Source organism: Panulirus ornatus, chromosome 47 (assembly GCF_036320965.1).
Source record: "Panulirus ornatus isolate Po-2019 chromosome 47, ASM3632096v1, whole genome shotgun sequence".
Taxonomy (NCBI): Eukaryota; Metazoa; Arthropoda; class Malacostraca; order Decapoda; family Palinuridae; genus Panulirus; species Panulirus ornatus.
In genome coordinates this window covers 1,859,946-1,877,784 of record NC_092270.1, presented here as the reverse complement: position 1 = coordinate 1,877,784, position 17,839 = coordinate 1,859,946, and the positions used below count along the sequence as shown (strand labels likewise).

The following is a 17,839-nucleotide window of genomic DNA, read 5'->3' as shown; positions in this document are numbered from 1 at the left end:
GATATTCATAACAATATTTTTCTAGCATTTTACTTTTTTGACGATGGATTCTGTAGTTTACTATATTGGTGATTATTCCTATGTTAAACTTGATACATTTACGAATACTTTTGAATCAGTATACCTGCATAAAGCTGTATGAATACTATTATGCAAAGTAGAGGAGTATTCTAAGAACAGGACATTTCGACTATGCATTTAGGCACAACTCCAGACGCATGTACTCTTAGAATACATTTCACAGAAGATCATCCTGCACGTCAGTTTAGAGGCAAGATTATCTATTACCTTCATAAATATATCATTTTAGAGCTTGTAATCTTCGTTCATAAATGTATGGCAATATTGATTGAGAAATACAGGTCAAAAACCACAAGACCAAAGTGAATGAAACACCAGGACATCAGGTCAGATGGACTGTGATGGTGATGAAAATATACATTTTGGTCATATTGCAATTGACCTCAACCACGTGGATGGCCAGATATTAAGGACATTTCCCCTGACCTGACACATGACACAATGGTCCAGTGTCTTTGTTCCAGGAGCCACATATAACTGCTGGAAGGGTTCGAAGGAATTGACCAAAAATAGCAATGAAATGGAGAGGAATGAACCATGAGGAAATGGCGGAAGACCTTCGTTAGTCCAAATGGAAAGAAAGAAGAAAAAGGAGAGACTTGATCACCTGTAGATTCTTAGCAGGTCTTGGCGACGTTGCCATGGAAGAATTCTTTGACGCCTGGAGCGAGTCTAGAACAAGGAGTGTGTACAGAAGGACGTCCGGAAGTGTACTGGGGAACGTGTGGAACTGGAAGGTGGGGGACGTGGACGTGTATGGAGGAGGAAACATTGTATTTCAGTCACGAAACTGTACACTTATGGAACAAGCTAAACCACAAAGAGATGAATAAGAATACCAATAAAAAATGACAAATACATATATAAAAACTACATAAAACAAGAGACCATGGACAAGAGACACAGGGCCTCACAAGGCTGTACCCTCCTCCCTCTGTGTATGCACCAATGTGTGGTAGGTAGGTGGGCGGGAGATGGGCAAGATTAGCAGGCTAGGCAGAAGGTGATGTCTGCTTTATCACGCCCGCCGCCAACGCTGACCAGCAACGCCTGCTTCACCATAACACACACAAGGCATACAAGATGGAGGCACGATGCATCCTCTAGAAATTTCAGATGTTCTCTAGAACTTGTCGATGTTCTCTAGAACTTGTCGTCTGGTATTTGTTCTACTTATATACTTTGGTAAATTATTTATGTTATTATTTATTGAGAGAAGTAGCGATTTCGTTTCCTAATTACGGGCGAAATACGAAAAACTTCTGACAGATAAACAGACGCCTCCCGAACTGTAAACATGAAAAATAGGATTTTGAAAAATTTAGCTTTTACGTTTGTGGTAAATTTAGGATTTTTCATAATGCAGGAGAAGGGTGTCAGTGGCGAGGATATTTACACACGATGTTTTAGTTGAAATTAGATTTAGATATTTTACAACAGAAGACGAAAATTTCATAATTTGTATCGTCCTCAGTTAAACGCTGATATAACGAAATATATTTTTCGTAGGGGTGTTAACGTGAGGGAGTCAACATGAGGGAGTTCATCCCCAGCCACCCAATATGAGGGGATCAACATGAGGGAGTCCATCCCACCATGATGGCTCAGTCAGTGGCCAGACGACCATGTGGATCTCATATAGACTAACACAGACAGACACATGTTCAATAATCATCTCTGATTTGTTTCATTAATCTATCTACTACAGTGTCCCTTTAAACTGTTACGAAAACTTTATGAAATAAATACTGTATTTTTCATCGTTCATTTTTTTTTTCACTGGCCACAGTTGGATGAATGCTGGCGTTTTTTTCTTTTTTTTTAGCAATGTATAAAAGGCAATAGTTTTAAACTCATCACATCCACAAGTCCAGGATTTCTATGTTTTTGGTTTGAACCCTTGACCAAAGCCAGTGGGAATGGGAAATGCGAAACCAGTGACCTGAAACAGACCTGAAACAGCTCTTGTTGTTTCACGTTTTGCTTCCCGAACCTTTTATCAAATCTGACTGACAAACTTGCTTTTCAAAAGTTAACTTGATCTGAACTAATCCTTAACTGACTTTGCATAGAGTTTAACATTATCAAAGTTGTTCGATAAATCGTTTGATGATTTATCACAATAGAATTAGATTCTCCGTCCGGATGCTACTCTCAAATATCTTTACAGACAACTTCACTGATCTTTGAGATTAATGTGATTCATGAACAATTGTGCCTCTACGCATAGGATCATAGAGACAATCATTGATATGATCGCAGTACATGTGTTACCATCAACTAATCTGTTCTTACATAATCATGTTAATCCTTGCGTTGATTTTCTTCGTATTTCATAAACACTTTGAAAGCGTATAAAACAGTATTTGAATGTTCTGATTAATATTAAGATTATTATTAATATTTAAGATAGAGTCGTTATGTATTCAGTGAATAAGACACTTCAACACATGTAAATATTATTCACAGCTTATTCACTTTCCTATTTAATACCCGAAGTTGTAATGATAAATATCTATTAATGACTATATGAATATGACGTATCTAATATCAAATGTTTCGTAAATTTCACATTTCGATGAAGGTCAGAATATCCACCTGGCTTTACTGTTACATGTTACAGCAGGGTTCACGGGTTCGATCCCTCCTTCGACTCCAGGAGAGGGGTACAACCCCCACCCACCCACTTTTATGTTGGGGGGGGGTGAATATCTAACCCCCTCCATCTCCATTCTCGTGCAATTTATCACTTAGAGGAATTCTTGCGCTCTTTGACTCAAGAAACAGCGATCCAGAGTTCAATACAAAGGACACACACACACACACACACACACACACACACTCTCTCTCTCTCTCGTCTCTCTCTCCGTCTCTCTCTCTGTCTCTCTCTCTCTCTCGGACGCATGTGATAAGGATTTCACATTGGAGCGTTCAATTCTCGTTCGTGATGTGGTATTCGTTCATTACTACGCTTATGTCTGAGTGTTCATTTTGAGATACTAGCAAATTTGGGTGTTCATCAAGAACGTTTCCCAGTTCATAATGTTCACTCTAATATTCCACTCAAACATCCCTCGTAAAGTTCTACCACTCGAAAATTGTACCCTTAGTACTATGAAAACAGTTCGTTCACTATGTAGAACTCACACTGAAACTGGGAGTTCATTTTTCAGTATCTTTCATGTCTGTCTTTCACTCGATACTTATAATCCACGTCAGTAAGTGTCCTAATTACTTATAACATCTATTTCATCACTCACCAACCATGCAATAGTGAGTCATTCCGACATCTGAAGATATACCCTTTTTACCTGGACACAGGACATGAAAATCAACTTGTATGTGCATATGTGTGTGTTTGTGTGTGTGTGTGTGTGTGTGTGTGTATGTATGTACGCGCGTCATAACAGGAACAAGAAATTAGAAATTCTGGGAATTTTCTTGAGGAATTGTAAGGCATTTCCTGCCTTACATCAATCTTGAATGCTGTACCAAACGTTTATCAACATTCCTCTGGACCACTGGGGGAATATTACCCCATCACTGTGTACAATCATCTATAACAATCTCCCTCCAATTTCCGTTGCAGTTTTCTCTTCCGCTAACAATCCATCTTAACGCAGTAAACTGGAGGATAGGATTAATTCTAAGCCTTGGTATCTATCAATGCTAATAATCAATGAACATATGGATTATTCAAATGGATAACACAGACAGATGTGTTCGTTGTACGATCTCATTTTCTGATTAAGATATAGAAAATTTCTTAATCCATCTACGGTTACTTTCTGATGGATTCACACAACTATCACTAGATATTATTATCTACCAACAGACCAATAAAATAGAACATCAGTGTCTAACTATTGAAGGCAATTTCTTCAATATCTAATCACTGAATATCATACATCACAATATAAGGCAGGTGAGCGAATACTGATGTAGTATTCCTTTCAACAATTATCGACGTAAACAGCCTTAATGAAAAGTGTATGAATATCAATTATGTATATTTATGTCTTTCCCGAAGATTCTCATTGATATACGATATTCCACAAATGTACAACCTGGCCACAAGTTCTGGCCTCTATCATCACCAACACTAGACGAAGGTCGTGTAGAAGTGTGTATTATGGTCTTAGAATGATCATGAATACCTTAATGACTATTTAACATAATACAACTGGTAGTTACAACATGATGTTGACGACCCAAGCCTCAAATAACCTTCAACCAAACAAACAGGTGATGTTTGAGTTGTGAGTCAGTACATAATACTCACACTTGGCTGATCAATAAGAGCTTTACTCTCACACTTGGGAGTTGACTTTCACACTTGTGAGTTTACTCTTACACTTGGGAGTTTACTCTCACACTTCTCTCACAAACAATCGTGAAATTCCAATACAAAACCATTGGTTCCTGGTCCTTATGACATCTGTCTCCACTGATTCTACAGGTGAGAATGTGTATGTGTGTGTGTGTGTGTGTGTGTGTGTGTGTGTGTGTGTGTGTGTGTGTGTTTTCGCGGAAGTAAGTCATTTCACTTCAAAACTTTTTCTCTTTCGTCCGAATTAACAAACTTATTGTTCAGAACGAAGTCGAAGGTAACAGGAGACTATGTCATGAGAGTGCAACGGAACGTAACATTATGAACACAAGCGAAAGTTTCCGGAAGTTCCCTGGTAAGGCATTGTAGAACGACGATAGAAAACGAGGTGTTGGTTGAGGCCAGTGAAGACAAGTTTCCCATCCTTTTTCCCCTTCCAACATCCCGGTCACATCCCAGTGGGATACCCTCCGAGTAACTAGTTACTAGCTAGTTTCTGCGTCATGGTTACTCAATACTTCCTACACAATAGAGAAAAATAATCAATATAATTCATATAAACTAGAAAAGATTATTTTTTGTATTTGAATAAATAACAAGATACTTATCAATGTCATGTAAACGTGTTTAAGAATCATCTTATGAATTCATTGAGACAATCACCAGAGAATAAACTTCAAGTGTAATTCTACTGACAACTTCGAGAAAGTAATTAAGATAATTATATCATGAATTAACCGAACCCTTTGATATGAATTCCAGGACAACTGACTGTGTTAAGATGGAGTGAAGTTGTTCATCCTGGCCCTCTAAAGACCACAGGGTCATACTCCTGCACTGGCGTGTTGCCTGATCATACTAGATATGAGAACGTGTCGTGGGTCCTCGCTAGTGTGAGCTGCCAGTGAACGAACTGGTTGTAATGACATACAACTTGTTATGGTTATTATGTGCACGAGGTATAAAGAAAATTAGTGAAAAGTTGTGAATATTGTTAGCGTTCATGTTCTTATATATATATATATATATATATATATATATAGCAGGACTACTACTACTACTACTACTACTACCACCAGTTCTATTACACTACTACAAGCACCACTACTACTACCACCAGTTCTATTACACTACTACAAGCACCACTACTACTACCACCAGTTCTATTACACTACTACAAGCACCACTACTACTACCACCAGTTCTATTACACTACTACAAGCACCACTACTACTACCACCAGTTCTATTACACTACTACAAGCACCACTACTACTGCCACCACCGCAACCACTTCTAGTACTATTACTACCACTCCTAGCAATACTACTATTAATGCTACCAGCAGTACTACTACTACAACTACCACCACCACTACTATTACTACCACTACCACCACTACTACTACTAATGTTAGTAATACTTCTGTCACCACCTCCACTATTACTACTACTACTACGACTGTTAATTGGACTACCACTTATTACAGCTACTAGTAGTAGTAGTAGTAGTAACATTGTTACCACTACTACCTGTCATATTACCACTAATTCCCGCCACAAACAAACATCTAATCATTAAAACGACCATTTCCCATTTTCTTCATGTTCATCACCACATTTCTACTGCTACTCTACTTGATCATATTGATCTTCCTCCTTCATTTCCTCTTCCCACACTCACTTGCCACTTCCTCTCCTTATCTCTCCCTCTGCTCTACTGACACCCGCTTCCCAGAAGACAACGTCTCAATCAAATCAATACAACCGACCCATCACGTAATGGTACTGAGTTAATTACTTGTTTACGTGTCCTAATTACCAGGACAGGGCTAGTCCTAATGAACGAGCATCACAACCTCCCGTCACAACAAAGACGATGCGTTACAACCCTCTGTCACCATAAAGACGGAGGCGTTACAACCAACAGCCACCACACTAACGAAGGCGTCACACGACCCCACCTCCCCACCCCGTCACCACACTAAGGGAGGCGACTGTGACGGTACCCCATCACCACCAGACAGACGTAGCGTCACACCCTCCCCCCGTCACATGGCCTTATCTTAAACACAGTCAGTCCCTGTCCTTACAGAGATAACGAACACCTGTTGTAAGACGACACGTGTGGTGTCTGATAATGTCAGAAGCCTTGATACAGTTGTAGTGGTTACGAGTGGTTCATACAGTTGTATTGGGTACAGGACCAATGATTCATTGAGGTGTAGTGGCTACAAGACTAAATGTATCATAAGACGAACAAGTCTATACACCTACTGTAGTAACTACAAGACGAATGGGTCATAGAATTATAATGGCTACAAGACAAATGTCAATACAGTTGTAGTAGCTACAACACTAATGGCACATACAGTTGTAGTGCCCACAAGACGAGTGATCAATACAGCTGTAGTGGCTATAACAAGAATGTTCCATACAGGTTGAGTGGCTATAAAATGAGTTGCCGCTTCTCGCTATTTCCAGCACTTATGATCAAATGCAGTTCAGCACAAGAGATGCAAAGACACGAGATAATCCAAGATGTATGTGACTCACACATCCCTGAAGGAAGACATCAACCAGGACCTGCTTGAACGAGATGGACTGAAGGTATCAAGGTCTCGCTTGAAAGAGGAGGGAAGACACTGGGAAAAAAGCCGAAGAAAACAAGAGAATACGAAGACAGGGACGAGTGGGGAAGATTGATCGCTGGCGACTGACAGACATTGTCCACCTGGACTCTGGAAGGGTAAGTGAGGAAGATGAAGGAGATTGGGATACAGAATGGCTTTGGGGTCCATTTTTTATAGAAATCGTCGAGCTAATGTAAAATTACGTTCAGTTCTTACCGATATTACTGGAAACTGTAATCTTACAATACATCAATAACCCTACAGCATTACAAATTACTGTAATACAGAAGCACTAAAGCACATTATCCATAACAAAAATGTCTTTTCCTGTCCGCAGCATAATTCATTCATTGTTCATATCTATTCCCTCCCACCTCCCTAAAGTACACAGGTTACCACAAGGGTTGTTCCTGGAGAGAGAGAGAGAGAGAGAGAGAGAGAGAGAGAGAGAGAGAGAGAGAGAGAGAGAGAGAGAGAGAGAGAGAGGTTGGGGTGGGGGAGTCGCTATCAATCAAACAGGGAACGTGTAATGTGTGAAATTGTTCAAAATCACTTTTGACTTTATCCATGTTTATATGCCTCATTCATACTTCTAATCAAATTCACGAGGTCAGAAATGACAAATGAAACTTACTAGACGGGAAGACATGGGTTTGTTTCATCTTGAGTGTGTTATAATTCACAGTCATTTTCGTAATACGATTGTTATATTACTATATGGCGGGATGAAACAATCTGATAAAAATATATAGCTTTAGGTAATAAAAAAGTATAAAACATGTAACGTCATTACACGTACAATGATATTGTAAGGCACAACTCAAATGCTAAAAAACATACTAGACACCCATATAATCAAAACCAGAACCGTTTTCTGTACTCCTAAAACTATTCAAAGAAAACGGTACTTTGTCTTGGTAAACTCTTCATAGTGATAGAACTCCTTTAAACGCTCGGCTTATGTACAATAATGATATTTTAGTTGAATCTATCGTCATATTTTGATAAAAATAGACAAGAATCTTATTTGATACTTTGAAAACGATCACTGTCTTACAAAAAGATAAATACAAGAAAAAGATAATTCACTTCATGTGGATGAAGCTATTCATCACGTGACACACAACATACATATCCAGGGAGGAGCTCACGACACAACGCTTAAACATTGGCTGATCTTTGCCAGTAATGACATCCTGAGTACACACTAACCCTTCCTCTACCAGTAATGGCATATCCAAGATAGCAGCTGTCACTGACAAGAGCCCATGCCAAGTTTAGTGTTGCCCAACCTTAACATTGATATATCTTTTTTCTCTGGGAAACCTTAGCCTTACCGCCTACCTGGTGACTGAAATACGAACTAAGTCGCAGGAAAACTCCTTTGGACGTATTACATGAAGATCTGATGTGTAAATCACTTCATATAAACACCTAAACCTACGTCCTTATGTTATTACTTATATAAATAAATAAATGATTCAATATACATATATACTTACCAGATACGTGTTACGACCAGAGAATTCATTATCATTGATTACCATAACTGAAGAACACACAGACACGAAATAAAAGATATACAAAATCAAAATGATAAAGTCTACCTGATACATGAAATCGCATGTATCAGGAATACAGACTAACATACATAAAATATACATATATACATAGAAGATAAACAAATTACTGAAATATTACACAGATATATTCTCTACACTATACTCACCCTTGTAGAAATAAATGAACAAATAATCTTTTGAGAAATTATACAAACCTTATGATATGAATTTGAAATGGAGCAGTTGAACACATTATGCACCAGACACACATCCACGTGTGTAAGACCACCACACTACGGGCCCCCTTCCCCACCACGCCATGCAAGTTATGCCACCCCAGCATATACAACCAACCTGTGCCATTAATGGCACCCCAAGCATACACACCGGATCTAGGCCAAGAATGGCACGCCCGAAAACAGACTGTCACTGACAGAGTCTGTGCCAACCTTAGTCTTGTCGAATGTTTACACACACACACACACACACACACACAACGTACGAAAGCAAAGTACATCGCGGTCTACAACGGTCGTACAACTACAATCAACAGATATATATCATAACTCACACTTGTGTATGCTTGGGAGGATCTGCGGGAGGCTGGTTCTGAGCAGGGCCGTCCATTGTAGCTGAGGCTGGTGACTCTGTCTGTGTCCCCCTCACACTCACGTCTCCCAACAGCTGTGCATCACAGGAAGATAAATAAATCTTGTGTTTATACGTTGCACAACTTTGGAATGTATAGGACGAAGATTAATGAAACTATAGACATGAATAAAACTCATTATATGATTAGGACTAATGCATATAATCATGCCAATGTGTATAATCAGTTTTCTATTGATGTAATAGAACAATTAAGGATATAATTGCTATTCTAAGGGTGTAATTGGATCATAAGATTATAATTGGTTATCTAAGAATATAATTGGGATATAATTGGGTATAACTAAGGACATAATTAGTTATCTAAATATAGAATTAATCACCTAAGGATACGATTGCTTGCCTAAGGCTATACGAAGATCTAACTGTAGTTATAATTGTGGTTCTAATGTTTCTTCAAAGTTTCACTCGACTTAGTAAGCTATGAACGCGAACGTCCGACGGTCCGTAATGATCAGTATTAAGACAAACAATATTTGGAAATAATAAAGGAAATTCCTGCACTTTGTTGTATGATGTTTCTTGTCGTGAACACGTCTGATGTCTTTGGTTACGAGTAAATACAGTTCATATTAGATAGTAATTTTCAATTTCTCATTTGTTTCTCTTTTGTCAAGACTTAATATTGACGAAGAAAGTTTTTTGGTTTCTTCAGGTCACACCTCCTAACAGGTCAGGGCACACCTTCCAACACGTCAGGTCACAGCTCCGACATGTCAGGTCACAACTCCTAAAAGGTCAGGTCACAGATTCTAACACGTCAGGTCACAGTTCCTAACAGGTCAAGTCACAGTTTCTAACAGGTCAGGTCACAGCTTCTAACACGTTAGGTCACAGCACATGACTGGATAAGTTCACAGTATAAAGATAGGTCAAACTCGATCCACTACCGTAAAATGACAGTAAAGACGATGATACCATCACAGGACAATGCGAACCCAACCATCCACGTCAAAGAACGAACATATTGGGTCAAGAACATGTTTATACACACTCCAGACCTTTGACCTGTTAATTGCCTATCGACACTTTGAATAAAAATTGCTCTTCTACTCAGCGTACCTTCACCCTGCCCTTCATCATTTATGTCATAACTTCTGTATGTACTGTCGTAACGATTCCTTTGTAGAAGATGATGAGAAAATTTTATATGAGTGTTTTATGAAGTTGGTAAACTTATTGAGAGATGTAGTGAGGATGTTCTCTCAATTTAGGAAGGTTTAGGTTCAGGTTTAGGTTCAGGTTTAGGGGATTTTAGTTGTAGGTTTAAGTGTAGATTTAGTCACTATTTCCTTGTACTCTTATCTGCTTGTTGTTACAGTATGTATCTGTGTGTATAAAGCTTTAACACATATGTATATATTCACAGAAATATACATTCGTGTATGTATAGACCTCAGAGTAAATACATGGTACATATGATATACCATGTTGAGAGACGGGGCAATACAAACGTAAAACTCGCATCTCGTATCACACATATGGTAATCACACACACACACACACACACACACAAATACTGGAAACAAATAGTAAATGCGTATGATTCTCTCGTGCGTATTAACTCCTTACGTAATGCCACAGGAAGAATGGAGGATGGTGGGTGGGTGACCCACTACCCACCTGACGGAGGGTGATGGTGGCTACGGGTCAAAATGATGAGCTGTCGCCCGGGAAGTGGCGGATTAATAAGCTGATGTTGCTAAGGTGATGCTAACACTCTGACGTCACTAAAGCAGACCATGTCATTAGGGCCAGGTATGACCGAACACAATGATACGCAGGAGAAGAAACAAGTTCCAGGATCTACAGAATCTGGAGGATTTGAATACACACTTCGTACATATGCAAATGAGTAAAAACTCAATCCAACACAGTACAGATAAGTGATTAAAGATACGTGATTCCATACACCAACTCATCAACATTTACTCATTACGTTCCAGTGGCAGGCAATATGTATATGAGAATTTCATGAAAACATCCTCTCAATTTAACGACATATCCACCTGTAACTAACCCACAGAGACCATCAGGTCCCTTGACGAACCACGCCTGCACAGGTTATGGAAAACACACGAGGTCATCCTACCCAAAAACACTGGGACAAGCACACAGAACCAGATATTCAGAAGAAACGCGAGTATATGACGCCACCTCAATATCAGCCTCATCCCAGACCATTAATGATTTCTTAGCAACACGGGACTTGGCATCCCATCCCCCCAAAACACACTGGCGTTGAGGTGACGCCATTAAATACTTTTTCCCAGGAGATTTCGTCCTCCCTCCACTCCCTCCTGTGAGGCCATGTGATGTTTCTGTTGACATGAGCAGTACATGTCAACGCCTCTCCCGCCTGACACAACCAGCCAGCCATCACGGTGCCTGGCGCACAACTTTCCTCGCGATGAAAATAAGTCAAGCACGACCCTACCTGTGACCTACTTTCCCCCAAGGCTAGGTGCAGGTGGGACCTCCTCATGGTTAGTGCCTTCATTTCCTTCTCTCCTTCCTTCCTTCCTTCTTTCCTTCTACTCCTTCCTTCCCTTCTTCCTTTATTCATTCCTCCTATTCCTACCTTCTTATCTTTCTTCCTCCCTTTCTTCATCCCTCCTATTCCTTCCTTTCTTTCTTCCTTCCTCCCTTCATTCATTCCTTCTCCTGCTTTCATTCCGTGCTTCCTTCTTTCCTTCATTTTTTACTATGAATATTTCTCTTCCTTCACTCCAGCACCGAATTTCGCTTCACACCAAATTTTCAACAAAAAATTTATGTTGTTTACGATGACTATTCTTTCTCTTGTGGTGGGAAGTTTGGGTAATTACTCTAGTACATCTTCAAGTGACATCCTCAGGTGACATCAGAGGTCACAGTTGCTTACGTCATTCGTGTCTGACATCGGCGTGATGGCAGTGTTCGCGTTCTTACGGTGATGAAAAAACAATTAAGGTCCAATTAGACCAATTAAGAGCTGTCTTCAACCTATAATTACTGTAAGTGTAATGACTCGACCAATAAGATGTCATCTGGATAATGTGTCAAAGACATTTTGATGTAGTATGTTTATGAATACGTAATTATGTTTGATAGTCTGTCTGTTTGGCTGGGTCGAGCAGGTCATTTATGAGGTCAGAATTATCATTACGGGTCACTGATGACTAGCAACTCAATTAAGACTCTCCAGGTAAATATAAACGAGAGAGAGAGAGAGAGAGAGAGAGAGAGAGAGAGAGAGAGAGAGAGAGAGAGAGAGAGAGAGAGAGAGAGATTCACAGACACGTGTGTTTAGACAAAGAAAGACAGAGACAGATATGTATATTTTACACACACACACACACACACACACACACACACACACACACGCACACACACACACACACACACACACACACGCACACACACACACACATTTAACATACCTTTTTTATTTTCTTATTTCCTGTTTGTGTGGAATGCAAATTGTCCAGAAACATGTTATGACTGACGAACATTGTGTCCACATTGTCAACACCCAGGCAATACACCCAGAATTTTGGTCTAAATTTCATTTCGAATCCATATTTGTTAATGTGTACATTGATGGAGTTTCTCCTCAAACGATTTATCAGTTCCTACAAAACCTTATTATTATTTTTTCATGTCCCGTTATTGACCTTGTGATCAGCATTTGGAATTATTTCAGTGTCTTGATTATCATTATCAGACAATATGAGATCGGGTTATTAATCAAGGAAGTTTCTGATTGGCTCTGGTCACAGGCTCCCGGATAGTTAATCACTGAAAAGATTAGATTGTAATCCTATTAATACAATCAGTGGATCCAATGGCAGACATTCTGTCATGAGTCATATGAATAATTCATGAATATTTCAGGTCTGAGAATATTTTGGTAGAGGAAGACATCTTACCATCTGTGATGATACTGTCATAATGACCCGCCAAAACTATACATAACGAAGTATACTTCACATGTATACTTTAAATGTATACCTCAAATGTATACTTCACATGTATACTTCCTTCCCTGACGACCATACGAGTGACTTTTACATTGAAAGACCGGTAAAAGCGTCTAACAGGCCATAGGTTCTTGCTGGAGGTACTGAAAGTGGAAGATATTGAGAGATACGAAGCCCTGAGTCCAGACTGATGGTGTAGTATCTTAACCCCACTGCTCCAGTGTCGACACACTCATCTATCCTCACTACCCAACCAGACACATAAATATAAGCCAAAACACAACTGGTCCTCCACCACGCCATCGTTCACCTCCCAGACCTGTGTCTAGCGTCTTGCTAACATTCGCTGCGTCAAGAGCCATACATGTAGTGAACACATGTATGGCTCTGGAATAATCTTGACCCACCTCAAGATGTTCAAGATCATTCAACTGGTGGTTGTAACGATGTTGACGGCCATAATGACCCCTGGCAGTTGACAAGATAACCAGTCAATGAACTATCGCTAAGTCAGAATTGGACGACTTTCTTAATTTATTGAGCAAATTCTTTTTTCTATCTTGACCGAGTCTTCTTTTGGGGCCTATGTAAGACATGATGCAAGATACACATTTATTTCCTTCAACACTTTCAAGATAAGAGTATATATATATATATATATATATCAAGATTCTCTTACCAGATTTCAACATACAGAAGCTACATATCAAGAACTACTTATAAATTCTAAAATAGAAAAAAAATTCTTTGTACACATACGCGCGCCGCTCATACAGTCCTCTCCACTACTCTGACCTCTCACGTCTCTCTCTCTCTCTCTCTCTCTCTCTCCTATGGCCTGATGCCTCTCTGTCTGTTTGTTTTTTCCTCTAGTATTGAGTATGCATGAGGTCTGGCTTATCCTGGACTCCCAGCACATGGTTTCATACTCAGAGGGATTACCTCGTGGGGCGCGGGGGATGGAGGAGGCACGGGCCGTAGGGATGTTTGTTAGAGAGGTGGGATGTTTGTTAGGGAGGTGGGATGTTTGTTAGAGAGGTGGGATGTTTGTTAGGTGAGGTGGGATGTTTGTTAGGTGAGGTGGGATGTTTGTTAGAGAGGTGGGATGTTTGTTAGAGAGGTGGGATGTTTGTTAGAGAGGTGGGATGTTTCTTAGGGAGGTGGGATGTTTGCTAGGGAGGTGGGATGTTTGCTAGGGAGGTGGAACGTTTCTTAGGGAGGCGGGACGTTTCTTAGGGAGGTGGGATGTTTCTTAGGGAGGTGGGATGTTTCTTAGAGAGGTGGGATGTTTCTTAGGGAGGTGGGATGTTTCTTAGGGAGGTGGGATGTTTCTTAGAGAGGTGGGATGTTTGTTAGCGAGGTAGGATCTTTGTTAGAGAGGTGGGATGTTTGTTAGCGAGGTGGGATCTTTATTAGGTGAGATGGGATGTTTATTAGGGTGGTAAGATGTTGATTGGGACGTGTGTGTATGTCTGTGTGTATCGGCTAGTGTATGTAAGCCCAGGTATACCTCTGTATCTTAAGTATTTCTCAAAATATGAATTTCATGAAATACGACGAGTCAAATAACGGTTTCACAAACCTCGTCTCACAACTCACAAGCAAATCCTAAACTTCCCTGCAAAAATACTCAGGTTTTTGCAACAAGCTTGTACAATAAGAGGCGCGACTGAGAAAATATTTTCCCTCACATATATTTTTACGGCGACATAAATTTTCTCATGGGTGCTGGGCGACCAGTCCCACGAGCAAGATCTAAAAGCAAACTCAATAGTGAAGGTGGGAGGGAGGAACACAGGACGTGTCCCCACACGACCCTGAAATCATTAGAAGGAAGGTAGGAGTTGGCTGGGATCCACTCAATCGGTAATGTCAAGAAATTCGAAGAGTCTTGTGGTGTAGGAAACTTACTGTATGTAATACGGTTCATCCTCGTGAAGTGATGTGGTGAAAGACGTGAATACAAACTGTGCATCATGGTCAACAACGCTAACCACTACACTACGTGTGTGTGTGTGTGTGTGTGTGTGTAAACAAACTACAAGGAGAAAGATATATAAAGTAGAACGTGTTAGTGAAGGACCAAGAAACGGACATATGCGACACCATAAAAAAGAATATTGCAACAGCAAGAATGGAACAGAAAAATCATTCAGAATCGAAAGGGGAAACAGAAATACACTGGGAAACAGGACGGCAGCAGGACAAAGCCAGACAACTCCAGCAAAATATTACAGAGAAAACCTGACGAAAATGAAACGTGGAGACGAAGAAGACGAGGAGGAAGAAGAGGAATATGAAGAGGAGGAGGATGAAGAAGAGGAGGATGAAGAAGACGGGGAGGAAGAAGAGGAATATGAAGAAGAGGAGGATGAAGAAGAGGAGGATGAAGAAGAGGAGGATGAAGAAGACGGGGAGGAAGAAGAGGAATATGAAGAAGAGGAGGATGAAGAAGAAGAGGATGAAGAAGAGGAGGATGAAGAAGACGGGGAGGAAGAAGAGGAGGATGAAGAAGAGGAGGAAGAGGAGGAGGATGAAGAGGAGGAAGATGATGATGAAGAAGAGGAGGATGATGATGAAGATAAAGAAGATGAAGAAAAGGAAGATAAAGAAGAGGAAGTTGAAGAAGAGGAAGATGAAGTGGAAGATGAGGAGGAAAAAGAGGAAGATGAAGAAGAGGAATATGAAGAGGATGAATAAGAGAAAGAAGATGAGGAAGAAGATGAAGAAGATGCTTATCTATAACATGCAATATCAAATTCTTTCCCCCTGGAAGACACCTCAATGCTTTCTCTAATCTGCTCCTGAAATAAGACGACATAGGAAAGTGTGTTCACTCGACAGTTGGATTCGAAAGGCGACACCAACGGGGCGATCGCGTGTGTGGCAGGAACAAGAACAATCATGGTAAATGATAACTGATAACCAGGAAGTGAAGATGGAGGGGATGGGGTGATAACAGCACGTGAAGATAAGGGTCTTGTGTGTGTGTGTGTGTGTGTGTGTGTGTGCCTGTGTGTTTGACGAGGAAGAAGATAGGGAAGTCTGCTGTTCTTCGTGGCAGATGTAAAGGTCATGATGGCTTCTGTGAGGCAGGTGTCTTACGGGTTATTAAGTGTTTTTCTGAGGGGTGTTAAGGTCATTACAGGTCAGGTCATTACAGGTCAGCACATCTTTCTCTTTATGAGGTTGTTAAGGTCACAACTGCTCATCTTGCTTTAGGTGTTGTGGTGACTTGGATAGCTTCTGGCAGCTGAAAAGGTCATAAAGACATCATCTGAAGTCGTTTTAAGGTCATTAAGTCACCAGCCTCCCTCACCTAAGGCAACTATTTTAAGGTGACCTACCTCAACCTGTTACAGTTGTAAAGGTCAACATTGTTCCCCTGAGGTAATTGACACGTCTATGATAACTGTCAAAGGTCAATAAGGTGTCCTTGGAGACAGATACTAAGGTCTTTGCACTCCGCTCCTCCCTCCCTTACCCAGAGCAGGTGTCAAGGTCACCATACCTGTTCGTGTGTATGTATGATCGTATATCTGTATACTCGACCAAACTATGACACACCAAAAGACATCGTGAGTTTCTGTATAATACACCACAACAAGATGGATTTCTAATGAAAAAAAAAAGGACTACGATTCATCTAATACCATAAGCTGTATGGTTGTCTGTATAGATTGCTGTCTAGATGATAGATGAAATGATTACGTGGTCATCATTTCATCTTAAGCTGTTTCTTCATTTGCATACAAAAATTTTGCTTCGACGCTGAAGATTTCCTTGATCTGGTGCCACTGTTTTGACTACGCAAACTGTACGAAAGAAATATACAGGAGCTGGTATCATGCAGAGGGGGTACACAGGAGAGGAAACAAGGAAAAAAATGTATATAAAGTTTCCGAGAGAGAGAGAGAGAGAGAGAGAGAGAGAGAGAGAGAGAGAGAGAGAGAGAGAGAGAGAGAGAGAGAGAGATTGATTAGGCTCGAAGGATAATGATAGATGGGATAAACTTCAGGGGATGAATTCAGATCCGACTTTAATGAACCCAAAGTTACGAGTAGAATTTCCTGGAGAGACTAGTGATCGGAGAGATGATTGTCATGAAATATGTTATTTTAGATTTCCAGTTTGTGTGGTTTTAGAATTACCTCGCAGCCAACAACCGCTGCTCTGGTCTAACATTATCTGCAATCTCGGTATAAACGCTGCTGAATTACTTTACTGTTATTTCGTTCATGGATTAATTCTATTTTTAGACGAACGTAAATCTGGATGTCACGTATGGTATGGCAATGAGGACTTAAGATTAACTTAAATTAAGCTTCCTTTATACACGTTTGGATCGTGTGTGTGTGTGTGTGTGTGTGTGTGTAATGCTAACTTGAAACTAGCAGAAAAGGGACGAATCTAAGACAACGAGACGCTTAGAAATGCTTCGCAAGCAAAGTTGGTGTTAGTGTGCTAGACTGTAAGGAGTTTTATGCTATAGTTTCGGTATTTTCGTTACGTAAAACATTTTCTTCGTTAATGTGGTAGACGAAGCGTACATATAACGACCAACCAAGATCCCATTTTCTTTACAGTACTTTCGAGTGTTATCT

The 17,839-nt window shown here is 40.2% G+C and overlaps 1 protein-coding gene across 2 annotated transcripts in view; it reads right to left on the bottom strand.

The window, feature by feature from the left end:
- The window catches only part of LOC139763419 (uncharacterized), a 203,999-nt gene that overhangs the window by 101,623 nt on the left and 84,537 nt on the right, over nucleotides 1-17,839 (bottom strand). For both annotated transcript variants that reach the window (XM_071689445.1, XM_071689444.1), the window contains exon 3: nucleotides 9,176-9,288. In XM_071689445.1, the coding sequence (XP_071545546.1) occupies nucleotides 9,176-9,288 (113 nt within the window). The remainder of the gene's footprint in view (nucleotides 1-9,175; nucleotides 9,289-17,839) is intronic.